The 14,432-nt window shown below is 39.1% G+C and overlaps 1 protein-coding gene and 1 pseudogene across 2 annotated transcripts in view; one reads left to right on the forward strand and one right to left on the reverse strand.

Moving 5' to 3' along the window:
- The window catches only part of LOC129762909 (uncharacterized), a 188,138-nt gene that overhangs the window by 18,268 nt on the left and 155,438 nt on the right, over nt 1–14,432 (forward strand). For both annotated transcript variants that reach the window (XM_055761521.1, XM_055761522.1), the window contains exon 2: nt 11,270–11,889. In XM_055761521.1, coding sequence (XP_055617496.1) covers nt 11,442–11,889 — 448 coding nt within the window. In that variant the 5' untranslated portion in view covers nt 11,270–11,441. The remainder of the gene's footprint in view (nt 1–11,269; nt 11,890–14,432) is intronic.
- Nucleotides 6,664–6,794, reverse strand: LOC129763801 (U4 spliceosomal RNA; annotated as a pseudogene).

Below are 14,432 nucleotides of genomic sequence, written 5' to 3' on the forward strand. Positions count from 1 at the left end.
TATTATTTATATTTTGACATGCGACAGCTCCACTGAAGTACAGGGTGACTCAAACGTCATGAAATTCTTCAAACATAAGGTGGCTATCAGTACGGTGTCAATAGTCAATAGTTATACTACCGAAGAAGCAGGTGACCACTTTTCCCCTCTACCCCTATATATAGATATATATATATATATATATATATATATATATATATATATATATATATATATATATATATATATATATATATATATAGATATATACATGCCAAACCGATATAGTGGTTCTCAAGATTTTCGTGAAAAGTGGTTATTTTGTTCTTTATCACAAAATATTAGACCCGTATTTTTTTTTCTTTAGGGTGACCATTTCCATTTTAGGGGGGTTTCAAAAAATCAATTATTTCCACTTTTCCTCAAAAATTACTTTTTTTTAAATTTATAACTTTTGAACCACTGAACCGTTTTAGAGGATCAACATATCAAATTGAAGCCAATGAGCCTTTGTAGCCTTTGAAAATTCATATCTCAAAAACGAAAAAATAGCATCTCTGATATCGAGATATGTTATGTAAAAAATGTTTTGTCATTTGTCGATTTCATTTGGAATTGCTCAATAGGAAACGAAACGATGTTCAACAAATTTTCCGCACACCAATGATTACTTTCTTCATTCCGTTCAGTGCCGAGAATCGAAAACCGAGGTTACTCAGAGAGCATCTCAACCTAATGACCGTTCCTATGGGGCGAACGAAATGGGTCCCATTTCGGTCGTATTTCATTACAAATTTAATTTCCAGGTGCGTTTCCCTGTCCACTTCGGCATCGATGAATAACTTGGCTTTTTGAAGAGGGGGTGCCAAACGTATCCATCTCTATCGAACTGATGGAAGAGCGAATGCGCAGAAAACACACAAACCGGTGCTGCCTGTCACAAGTCTCAGCGCGGTAATTAATATTTGTATATGTTAAAAGTTAATTTAGAAATTAATTACCCCCACCACAGTCGCGCGCGGTGGCAGTTTGTCACGGCGGAAAGTGTTCGCGTGAGGTGGTGAGGGCGAAAAGGTTTATTGGCTTTAGCCAAACCGTCGTGTGCCTTCTTCGTGAGCGGCGGAAGAGAGGCTAACGGAAGTGAGCATCTCATAAAGTCATCCATTCGATATGCGTGAAAATGTTGATTTGAAGTATATGAAGTCGGAAATTATGATGGGAAACATATGCTCGCTGAGGCGAAAGTTTTGCTCCTATTTGGGTCACGTCTTGTGTAGAACATGTCCGGGTGTGGGTGGGCTTCGCTTTCAAGATTTTTGCGACGAGGGAAGAGGAAAGAGAGAAAAAAAAATTCTTCATCAGGACGATATTTTAATCTCCTCGTCAAAAAGCTAATCCCAAAGCTTATGGCATTGAAGTGAAAAGTAGGTTACGACAGATCGGGATGCTCTACTTCCGGTCAGCCCCGCAACCGCAGAAAGACAACGGAGTTTGGCTTGTGCGGTTCCCACTTGCTGCTGTCTTATTTTCGGATGCTCTTTTTCATACGAGTAGAATTGCGCTAGAGAAGTGGAAACGGTAATAAAGTGTTTTAGAAAAAGGAGTCTTTAGTAGTGATTTGATTACGGTTAATTTTTGAACGACTCCATGGTTTTACATTTATGGTTTATCTTTGATGCCACAAACTGCTCGGCCTCGGAAGTAGATGCTGTTCCAGAGACGAGGAAATAGTTTAAATATATCTATAGAGTCTATTCCTAGCGTTTTTTGTCTTACCATTGACCTTTTCTTCTAAGTTTGCATGATAAACGCAGGAATAAACCAACCTGCCATGTTTATTATTTCTATTATATGCAGTTCTGTTAGCTTTACAACCGCTCCGAGTTGGTTGAAAAGTTTTTATTTCTGAGCTTCCTTCAAACTTGTTATTTTTTTGACAGGATTGATTTAAATTCTACCTTGGCGTGTGGGTTGCAATTACAATTACAACCAGCAAAGCAAATGATTTCAATACAAATTTTCAGGGATTCACTTTCTTTTGTTCTGGAATTGAATGGTATGAGGCAGGATAAAGGACGTGATGGTTGTGTGAATTTATGAAGCCGAGGCATGATGTTCTGTAGTGATTTGGGTCAATGGATACGCATTTCGTCATTAAAGATTGAATACGAAATGAATCTTGTTAGAATAAAATTATCCGTTTTGGTTTTTTTTAATTTTTCAAAGTATCGGGCTTATTATATAAGTTGGGGCAAAAGAAATGCATTATTTGTCCGTGAAATTCAAAACATTATTTAATAAGCTTCGGATTGTCCGATTTGGTATATAAAGGGTGTGTCACATCAAATTGCATCACGGAAAAAACGCTGTAGAAATTCGCCCAGTAGACCGATCCTTTTGAAAATTTTAGACATTAAAATAAAAACTATTAAACAACTTTTGGTATTTTCTTTTTATTCATACTTCGAGCCCAAGCCCGTATGCTCGCACCTTCCTCTTTACCCCGTCCATAAGGTTCTGTACAACGTCAGGTTGTAGTTTTTTTTGAACAGAAATCCATTTTCTCTTGAAGTCCGCCTCCGATTTGACAACTTTTGGGTTCTTCCGGAGGGCCTGCTTCATAATCGCCCAAAATTTCTCTATTGGGCGAAGCTCAGGCGCGATGGGCGGGTTCATTTCCTTTGGCGCGAAGGTGACCCCGTTGGCTTCGTACCACTCCAACACGTCCTTTGAATAGTGGCACGAAGCGAGATCCGGCCAGAAGATGGTCGGGCCCTCGTGCTGCTTCAATAGTGGTAGTAAGCGCTTCTGTAGGCACTCCTTAAGGTAAACCTGCCCGTTTACCGTCCCCGTCATCACGAAGGGGGCGCTCCGCTTTCCGCAAGAGCAGATCGCTTGCCACACCATGTACTTTTTGGCAAACTTGGATAGTTTCTGCTTGTGAATCTCCTCCGGAATGCTGAATTTGTCCTCTACGGAGAAGAACAACAGGCCCGGCACTTGACGAAAGTCCGCTTTGACGTAGGTTTCGTCGTCCATTACCAGGCAATGCGGCTTCGTCAGCATTTCGGTGTACAGCTTCCGGGCTCGCGTCTTCCCCACCATGTTTTGCCTTTCGTCGCGGTTAGGAGCCTTCTGAACCTTGTATGTACGCAGGCCCTCCCGCTGCTTGGTCCGCTGGACGAATGAACTTGACAAATTCAGCTTATTGGCGACATCCCGGACCGAACTTCTCGGATTACGTCTAAACTGCTTAACTAAGCGCTTGTGATCTTTTTCACTGACGGAGCATCCATTTTTGCCGTTCTTCACCTTCCGGTCGATGGTTAGGTTCTCGAAGTATCGTTTTAGTACTCTGCTGACCGTGGATTGGACGATCCCCAGCATCTTACCGATGTCCCGATGTGACAACTCCGGATTCTCGAAATGAGTGCGCAGGATTAATTCACGACGCTCTTTTTCGTTCGACGACATTTTTCCAAATTTACGAAAAATTGACAGTGAAGCATGGCCAACGTGATCTATACACTCTTATCTGATTAAAAGCGAAAGCTGAAGATATAATTCCTAAAAATCAAATTTCTACAGCGTTTTTTCCGTGATGCAATTTGATGTGACACACCCTTTATGCACCATTTATTGCCGTTCTAGAGGAAGCTTCATCATGCATCTCTGATAGAAGTCTTTGTCCTTATTGGCAAAAAAACTCTCGCAAACGATTACTACAATCTTCTCTTGATCCCAATTTCTTGTCACTAAGGAAGTTTTGCAACGCAAGAAAAAAGATGGTAATCGCTTGCTGTCAGGTTCGGACTATATGGTGACCATCAACCATCAACACATCCCAATCGAGCCCCCGGATTTTTCAGACGTGTCACTATAGACATGTGTGGCCTGATGGAACACAACACCTATTCTGTTGACCAATTCTGGACGTTTCTGGTCAATCGCTGGCTTCAAACGGTCCGGTTGTTAACAGTAGAGATCCGAATCTAGTGTATTGCACTGAAGAAATAATTAAAAAGAAAAAAAAATTAAAATGTACGTATTTAGCTGTTACAGTATCGGCACCATAAACACCATTCACAATTTATGCGCTCTGGCTTACATTTTCGCCTTCGCCTTTATAAAAGAGTAAAGTGTACCGAATTATCTCTTCGTTGATTTCCATTGTTAACACCCTGTCACTCACAACTGAATGAAACAAACAAAGAACAGCAGAGGATTGGTTTTTAGTTTGAAAGGACTGTGTTTATGTGTAGTAATTGCAGTATTTTTTTCATTATTCAAAATTTGTATTTGTTCCTCTTTTGATACGTCAAATGGAAGCCCTGAAAAAAAATCGTTTTCTGTGTGAACTTGTATTCTTTAAACGGGTGAGATGAGATAATGTGGTAGAATCCGGAACCACATTCTGTTCAAAAATATACACAAAAATACCATTAAATCCATTACTACCCTTTTCTTCTGTTTATTCATTTAAGCAGAAGTAGACATTTTTAAACACAAGTCTAAATAGTTAAGATCTACATAAATATAAGCCTAAGTCAAATAAATCTACGACTACAGAAATATATCTATATATATATATATAAATGTACTGATGTCTGTCTGTCTGATTCTTATGGACTCGGAAACTACTGAACCGATCGACATGAAAATTGGTACGTAGGGGTTTTTGAGCCGGGGAAGGTTTTCGTGACAGTTTTAGACCCCTCCTCCGTCTCTAAGGGGGGCTGCCATACAAATGACACACGAATTTCTAAATTTCTCGAGAATTAATCAAGCCCCCCCCCTCTAAGGGGGTTCTGCCAAACAAATGAAACACAAATTTCTGTATTACTCGAGAATTAATCAAGCAAATGAAACCAAATTTGGCATGTAACGTAACGGAGAAACATGCTATTTGCAAGTGGTTCAAAAATCTTGAACGAGAATTGTGTCTGAAAATAATCTGATATTATAATGTCGAGTTTTGGTAGAAGTACTAGGAATTTTATAGTAGAAGGTAATTTTAAAGGGTAGATTAGAAGATCAATCAATGAATAATTCTGCGATTGGACCCATGAACAACGCTTAGTAAGAAAACGTGGATGTGATAACGAAACATAAATTTTGGGCGGGACGAAGTTTGCCGGGTCAGCTAGTTATAGATAAAAATAGCAGCCTTCGTTGTCATGATGTCCGGAACATTTTTTGTAATAACTTTATAGCCAGGTGATGTATATTGAGTATCCTATGGTCATGAGTGCTGTCTTGGGAAGCTCGTGTAGCTCCTTTAGTGAACTGATCTTATTGGGTGCTATGTTCTGCTTATGCATAGGAAAGGGAAAGGAGAATGGGAATGTGCATTCGAGGAAGTGAAGCGGGCTTCCAAGGAAGACATATGTGGGGAACATAATATAAAGATCGCGACTACTCAAACCATCATAATCTGATATGCGTGAGTATACCCTTTTGAGTTTCTAAATCAGCAGTTCATTCATTTTATTTAAATTCATTAATTGCATTTTTACATAACCAAACAACCTGCTCGATATGATGACATCCTGGACCACAATTGCATAAATTGTTAGTTGCAAGTCCTATATGATAAGAACGTGAATTAAACCAGAATTGATTGAACTTTAGCTATCTTCCAAGATTATCCCTCCACTGATTCTGCCAACTCATAAATGCCTGTTTGTCTGAAAAATGGAGAATAACTGGTCCCTCAGAGGGGGCTGCCATACAAATGAAATACAAATTTCTGCATAACTCGAGAATTAATCAAGCATATGAAACCAAATTTGGCACATGGAGGTTTTAGGGTGCAATAAATGTTTTTACGATGGTTAGACATTCCACGCCAGGGTTACCATATCTACAGAATAATCTGTATTTATACAGATTTTCAGACTTTTTGAACCCAAGAATCTATAGATACAGATTACAGATTTTTTTTGATTTTCATACAGATTTACAGATTTTTCAAAATAACGATCCAATATTAGTAATGGCTTGATCTCAATAATATTTTATTCTAATTCATCAATTTTATTCATACTTTACAATAAATAAATAACACTGTTCATCATTTTCCTACAGTGAATGCGAATTTTTACGTGGATACCATCAACACCGTCAAATTCATAATAACTTTGTCAATCAATGATACTAAAGCTAAGATTATATTTCAAAATTGATCTTATAAATTTAACCCTTTGCGGTCGTATTTAATTTCGACATGTGTGTCTTACTAGTCGCAATTATATTTACTTGAAAAAGCAGAAGGTATATGCAGTATATGTATCATTTGTGAGATAATGAAAGATGAACAAGATTCCTTTATTTTTTGTGAACTTCTGATAAGTATTTACTAGAGATGAAACGGATATCCGGTAACTATCTGGTATCCGGCCAATACTTGTTATCCGACCGGATACCGGATAGTAACTCTGATTACTGATATGTAAAAATTGTTATTAAAATTGAATTATTGTCAACTCATATTATCAACGTTTTATTCAGCTTCCTCGCTTTCGTTTCGTTTAACAGACGTTGAAGAATTTGCTCCCAATTTGTTCCCAATTTCAATGAAAATAATTGATTGCTGATTGCATGTTAAATCTTACTCGACCAGTATTAGAATTATCTCAATACACTTACCAAAATCTACTTATTATAAAATAAACCATTATCAAGAGAAAAAAAACCATTTCCAAATTTCTTGTAGAAAACATGATATAATGTTAAATAGGATTTTTTTTTCAACTAGCAATAGTTGCATCTCGGTAAAACGATCATTGGTTACGATATCGCCACTGCGCCAAGCTAAATCGGATATTTATTCTAAATGGAAAAGTTAATATTCGTTCAGAATTTCTATTTTAAAATGTGTTTATTTCTTTCTCACATTTAACGCACTGTTTGCACCATGTAACATGCCGTTTCTCTTAATTTTGTATTTTCTAATAAAGAGCCGAATATCCGGCCGCCACTATTCGTTTTTTCATGTTTATGTTCAACAAATATTTGCTATAATTCTTCTTCGTGTGATATCTTTTGAAATAGCCCCCAAAATACAGTCCTGGTTTTCGCATGTATCATAAAAATAATTAGTTTGGCGTCTTTCTGTTTTTATGATTCTGTCTTTTTATCTTGTTCTTGTTTGAACATACAGAACAATGGTCTTCACGTCTACAGAGTGCCGCAATACATGTAGTTTTCCATTAATTCTTTCCTCAAGCATGGATGACAACTTTTGTTTATGCTGAGCAGCGCCGTTTTGGTTCGTGAATAAGTTCTTGAATGCCGTAACGTTCCCTTGTGGAACTTTTGCTGTCTCAACGTATGCATTAACTATCGTCATTTATTAATACTTGGTTGAGATTTCTTAAGCTAAATAACACGCCTTGAATGTATTCCGAGGGGCAAGCTCTTGAATACGCGTGACCACAGTGCAAGTCGAAGGAAATTTCTTTGACGAAAAATCCCCCGGCCAGAACGGGAATCGAACCCGAACACCCGGCATGATAATGTGAGACGCTAACCACTCGGCCACGGTAGCACGGGTGAATAAGTTCACAAGACATTAAAATTCGTTTAGAAAAAGTGTGATACATTGTTGCATAAATTATAATATTAGTATACTTCTTTGTTGTGATGGCTGAGAGCGGACAAACGATCGCAAAGGCTCTTTTCAATACAGATTTCGATACAGAAAAAACTCAATTAAAACGATTTTTTGAAACCAAACACATTTTATTATGGCAACCCTGCACCACGCCCCTCACTGAGGGGGAGCTGCCACACAAATGAAAGACAAACTTTTGCATAACTCGAAACCTAATCAAGCAAATGGAGCCAAAGAGCCTGGCCGGGTAAGGGAGTAAAAATTGCCCCCAAACCAAATCACCAGCTGTATGGCAAATATTGTATAGGATATTAAATAAAAATTTTTGGTGGTTTATTTGAACCCCTATGTGGTTTGACGTAGGATCTATAGTGAAAAACGAACTTTTTCGTTTATTTCACGCCATCCTCAAAAGCTTCGAGATAAAAATTAAAAAAAAAAACTGAATGTGCATCTTTCTACGGTGTATCAATAAAAATTATAAAAAATTTTTTTATCAAAAATTGAAGTACTAAAAAAAAATTTTGAAATTTTGAAATTTTTTTTTTCGGGATTTAGAAATTCAGTACTACTCTTATTCATATTTAAATGTGTTTCTACGGCTTTTCTAGATATGTGTGATTTTTTTCAGTGAAATGAAAATTTCACATACAAATGAAGCATATATCTCTGCATAATTCAAAAACTAATCAAGCAAAGGGAACCAAATTTGGTATGGGGAGATTTTAGGGAGCAATGAATGTTTATGTGGTGGTTTGACACGCCTCTCCCCTCTCTAAGGGCATGGGGACTGCCATACAAAAGAAACACAAACTTCTGCATAACTCGAGAACTATTCAAGCAAATGGAGCCAACTTTGGGATGTGAGGTTTTTGGGGGCGAGAAATGTTTCTATGATGGTATGACACCCCTTCCTCCTCTGGAAAGGAGAGGGGGTCCCATAAAAATAATGCACATATATCAACCAAACATATTCCAACCATACATGACAATTGAAAATTTTCGGAAAACTCTGAAGGAAAATGGGAAAATTCGAAAACTTCAATTCGCATGTGTTCTACAATTACATATTGACAAGCGTTGTTAGTCCATTTGATGTTAGCGGTAACGAAATTGATTTTCGTTCGAAAGTGGAAATGGATTTTAATGTGATAAAACAAACTCCTATATCGTCTTCAATCTATATAAATACACTGCATTCAAAACTCAAACTGATTTACAAAACCTTCTAACTGGGATGGTCCAGATTAATTGAAATGGAATCATGGACATCAATCCCGTGAAGTCTTGTCGTCCACAAGCTATCAGATGGAATTGTGTCGACAGATTCACTCTACTCAGCAATTCATCAGGGACAATGAAATGCAAAGCAAAGTTCAAAGTTTACTCCAATCCTCGTGCACTCTGGATGCACAAACAAACAAACAACCATCCAACCATCCAAACAACCTTCGAATGAAAGAACATGAAAAAAATCTCCTGAAAGAGGTTTGGTATTTATAGAACCCAGTTTTCTTTTTCGAAAAAAAGCATTAGTATCCCGTCGCAGCAGCAGCAGCAAGATATAGCATGGTTCGAAAAACGAGTATGGATAACTTTTGATACGATTACACGAACACAGAATGGCATTCCGGGATAACAACTCCCCGGCGTCCAAGCCACGGACTCTTATTCATATTTAAATGTGTTTCTACGGCTTTTCTAGATATGTGTGATTTTTTTCAGTGAAATGAAAATTTCACATACAAATGAAGCATATATCTCTGCATAATTCAAAAACTAATCAAGCAAAGGGAACCAAATTTGGTATGGGGAGATTTTAGGGAGCAATGAATGTTTATGTGGTGGTTTGACACGCCTCTCCCCTCTCTAAGGGCATGGGGACTGCCATACAAAAGAAACACAAACTTCTGCATAACTCGAGAACTATTCAAGCAAATGGAGCCAACTTTGGGATGTGAGGTTTTTGGGGGCGAGAAATGTTTCTATGATGGTATGACACCCCTTCCTCCTCTGGAAAGGAGAGGGGGTCCCATAAAAATAATGCACATATATCAACCAAACATATTCCAACCATACATGACAATTGAAAATTTTCGGAAAACTCTGAAGGAAAATGGGAAAATTCGAAAACTTCAATTCGCATGTGTTCTACAATTACATATTGACAAGCGTTGTTAGTCCATTTGATGTTAGCGGTAACGAAATTGATTTTCGTTCGAAAGTGGAAATGGATTTTAATGTGATAAAACAAACTCCTATATCGTCTTCAATCTATATAAATACACTGCATTCAAAACTCAAACTGATTTACAAAACCTTCTAACTGGGATGGTCCAGATTAATTGAAATGGAATCATGGACATCAATCCCGTGAAGTCTTGTCGTCCACAAGCTATCAGATGGAATTGTGTCGACAGATTCACTCTACTCAGCAATTCATCAGGGACAATGAAATGCAAAGCAAAGTTCAAAGTTTACTCCAATCCTCGTGCACTCTGGATGCACAAACAAACAAACAACCATCCAACCATCCAAACAACCTTCGAATGAAAGAACATGAAAAAAATCTCCTGAAAGAGGTTTGGTATTTATAGAACCCAGTTTTCTTTTTCGAAAAAAAAGCATTAGTATCCCGTCGCAGCAGCAGCAGCAAGATATAGCATGGTTCGAAAAACGAGTATGGATAACTTTTGATACGATTACACGAACACAGAATGGCATTCCGGGATAACAACTCCCCGGCGTCCAAGCCACGGACTTTGCTGCCTTCAAGGATTAACGGGTCGAGTTTTTGGCTCAAACACTTGTTCGAGTGCCGAAAGCTAAATTCCGGAATGAAATGGAAAAATCGACAAAGATGTTAGCGTCATCCGACAAAGCGGTCCCATGCCACTGACGAACCCGAAACGGGAGAGTGCAGAAAAAAGGGGTCAGCTTTTGAGTTGTTTGCTTTTCATGAATATCATAGAGATGGAGCTCGGCTCAGAAGTTGAGTTGCTTTTTCAATGGTTTATCTCCCGCCGATGACAGCAGGCAAAAGTTAATCGATATGGAGCATCCTTCGATGTGCCAAAATGTATTGTATAGTGTGGAGCAGCGTGATACTCTGTTGTTATATAACAGGACGATCCATTTGAGATCATACTATGCGCTCAAACTTATACGGGTTCCGAGAAGTCATGACTCATGAATTTCCCACACGATCGACGAATGAAAAAAAACACGTTTTGAATAATGCGACTCAATAAACGATGAATAACAGCAATGGAGCTCTCCTCGCGGTTGGCAGCTCCTTTTTCGTGCTCACATTGTGGGCCTTCGTTGCTTGGATGGCGTATTTTGCCCTTCCCATCGTGTATATTGATTAAATAAGCAAGCTTTTATGTCGGAAGAAGTCTTTGTTTTGCTCTCCGTTCAGCTTTCCGTAAAAATGCTTTCTCCTGGTGCCATTTCCCCTCCGATAAACGGAAGTGTTTGCCATACGCGTGGCATAAATTTTCCCAGGTAGTCATTATTATTTTATATTGGGAACATTTTGCATCGGTAGGGGTGGGGAATGCTGCAGAGCTTGTGAATCATATTTGGAGGATTAGTTCTGAATTTTTTACTTGTTGTTAAACATTCACAACAGTCCATGATTACATTCCTGTATCTTTTGTTGTCTTTTCACAGGATAGTTCTTCCGGTCTCAAGCAGTTGACACTGAGGTCCACATTGAAAGCTGCCAGCAAATATCATCATCGACAAATCGGCTTCGGACAAACCGTGTCCAACCGGCCAGAGCCTGCACGTCGTTCGTCCGGTGGTGTGCAGTCGCTATGGATGAGGAACTGGAGAGAAAGCTATGAGTAGTAGTGGGCCTTTGAGGCCCCATCCAGCAGAAACAAGTGGACCGCTAGAGTGTGTTTGCAGAAGTGGCCCCAAGATGGCAGCAGGATTCGCTTCTCTGTGCAGCAGCAGCAGCAGTAGTTTGATATCATACAGCACGGGGCAAGCCATCATTCAGCCGAACCAACACCAAGCGACAGCGACCAAATCGAGAGCTAAAGCCAAACCCGGGAGGGCGAGGACGGCCATTATCAGCATCATGACGCCGACAAGAGTTATGTCGGGTTTTATGTTCAACTTTCATTTTCTGCTTTCGATTGTTCTGTTTATTGTCCTCTTCGGTGATTTGGCTAGATTGCGGACCACCGATTTTTCGGCAGGGTTCGGCGTCTTAGCCGAAGAGTCGAACGAAGGAGCTGTGACCGAGGAAGCGTTGGGGGAAACCGCAACACCTGAGCCTTTTGGTAAGTCTGTTAAACACTATTGTGGCTAGCTTTAAAACAGTGGAGTGTATCGATAGCGAACGGAGTTCCTCTACTGCTCGCATTTGGCGATGATTAATGGCAACCATTTTCTACAGAACTTTCATAGCTGTCATTATAAATTTCATTTTCTTCCCAACGTTCTCATCCAATTTTCACAACTCTCGTGACGTGATTTATGACACTTCCTGCGCGCTAAGCCCACGTTTTTCACCACGATTCTTTCCACTCGCATAAGCTGTTACTCAAACAATTACGATGGGAGCAAGTCTCAGCTATTGTGACAATATGTCGAGATTAGCGAGCGTCTCGCTTTCGCTAACATGTTGGCTTCTTGTTGCCAAGTTCCGGAATCTCAGATTTCCACACACTCGATGAAGGATGTATGTGGTGCAGAAACTTGTGCCAAACAAACAGCCGCTGTGTCGAGACAACAATTGGAATCGATTCGGTGCCATCATTCTTGTCTGATGTGTCTAGCAGTGACACATGGTGGAGGATGGGCCCGCCGTGGGTAGTAAGTGGGTGAGAGAAAACAACATTTTTTTTCCTGTTGCCTGGTCGATAAGATTCGCATCATCGCCTAATGTTGTTTGTTATCCGATTTCTCTCCTGAAAGAGGTTGTTGTAATCGATACCATTTCCCTTTTAGGGTTCGTTTGCTGGTTTACGCGAGTGGATATGTTCAAGTGTTGAGGGGCAATCGGATCGGATGATTCGTTTCGCAGAAGTTTATAGATGAGTTTTTTTTCTCTATTATAGTGATTGTCAACACTTTTGACTGGTTCGTCAATTTTACCTTCCATTTTGGAAGATTGTCGGAAGTGAGAATTGAACTCGTGATCTTCAGCGTGAGAAGTATGGATGTTACCATTACGTCAGATCGTCTCCACTTGTAGATGAGTTGATAAGTTGACGGAGGATGGAAATTCTTATATAGGATCCACTATATAATTTTTACATGGTTCCATGGTTTGCATTCCAACGAGAGCAGTGGACCCCATGACCTAGTGGTGAATTTGGCGCTTACCTTCCTTGCTTCCGATTCGATTCCCGTTCAGGTTAGAAATTCCATCTGAAAAGATCGTTTTTGCTGGCTTGCACTGGTTCTCGGGAACTATCTAGGGTGTGGTGGGATGAGCAAATGGGCATTGCTAGTCTCCAAGGAAAGCCACAAAACCCCGGAAACAGCTATAAGCGTTTTTGCTCAGTTCTGGTACTCGGAACATAAAATAGCTGTATCACGGTGATCCTCCTGCGAGATAGTGGGATTGGTCGCAGGCCTTGTAAGCCGTGCTACAAAAACACCAAGCAACAAACGATACACAAGAAAAATTGAAACATTGCGAATCAGACCATGTTGTGAAGGCGTTGAGCCAAAATAAATGAATAAATTCCAATGAGTACACAGTGCTGTTCGTCGGATGATAGGTATGTGGGACTATTCCGGGGCAGACCACGTAGGGCATACCTTTCTGAACACATTCAATGCACTGAATGTGTATAGCGTGATATGGGTTTTGTACTGCATATTCCAAAACGCTGCGGAAAAATGCAAAGTACAACGACTCCCTAGCGTAGTTGTCATCGAAATGAGCTGTGTTACGTTTCAGAAACCCATCCATCGCATTCGCTCTCGAAATTGTTAGCGAGACGTGCCCGTGGAAGCGCAGCTTGCTGTCATGGAGAACTCCTAGATCGTTGATTCGAAGCTTTTTAAGTTCATTCAAGTTGCAAGCAGAGATGCCAACCTTCCTGATTTTTCAGGATTTCCCAGACTTTTTGGCACTTTCCCTGATGCCCTGACGAATATTCAATTTCGCCTGATTTTTCTGAAATGATCCTGATTTTTCCTGATTTTTATATTTCTTACATTCATAATAACCTACATAAAAAAAACTCCAGTTTGTATACTATCACTCTTTTTTAATCTTGCCTACTCTTTTTGTAATTATTTATCCATCCCTAAGCAATTTGTGTTATCGAAGATACAGTGTCGAAATTTACTAATTTAAATTTGTCGTGAAAAAAAAAAACTTTATCAGACTCACATGCCCGAAGACAGTTTCAAATTATATAACACATATTTATATAACAATTTTGTATTAATATAATTACTTTAGGTTTTTGAAATTTTACAACACTCTTACTTAGCCATTTGTCTATAAATTTCCTGATATTTGCGCAAAAACTTATCATTATAATATTGATTTTTCATCAGATACAGTTTTTGTCCATATCCATCATGAATGTCGCTCCACAAACATTTGCTCGCCAGATTTAAATCATCTTTTATGATGAATTTTAATGATGAAAATATGGTAAATATTTCTATAATCGAACCAAATAACATCTAATCAAATCGACTAGCTTCAGAAACGCAATGAAAATGCCGCTTTCAAGCAAATCGTGACGGGTAATGAAGATGTATAATATATAACAATATTTAATAACACAAATTTGGAATAAGCGGAATGAACTTAGCCACTATTAGTTAATCTCAAAGCCGATCTTCTCCTGAAGAA

Source organism: Toxorhynchites rutilus, chromosome 1 (genome assembly GCF_029784135.1).
Source record: "Toxorhynchites rutilus septentrionalis strain SRP chromosome 1, ASM2978413v1, whole genome shotgun sequence".
Taxonomy (NCBI): domain Eukaryota; kingdom Metazoa; phylum Arthropoda; class Insecta; order Diptera; family Culicidae; genus Toxorhynchites; species Toxorhynchites rutilus.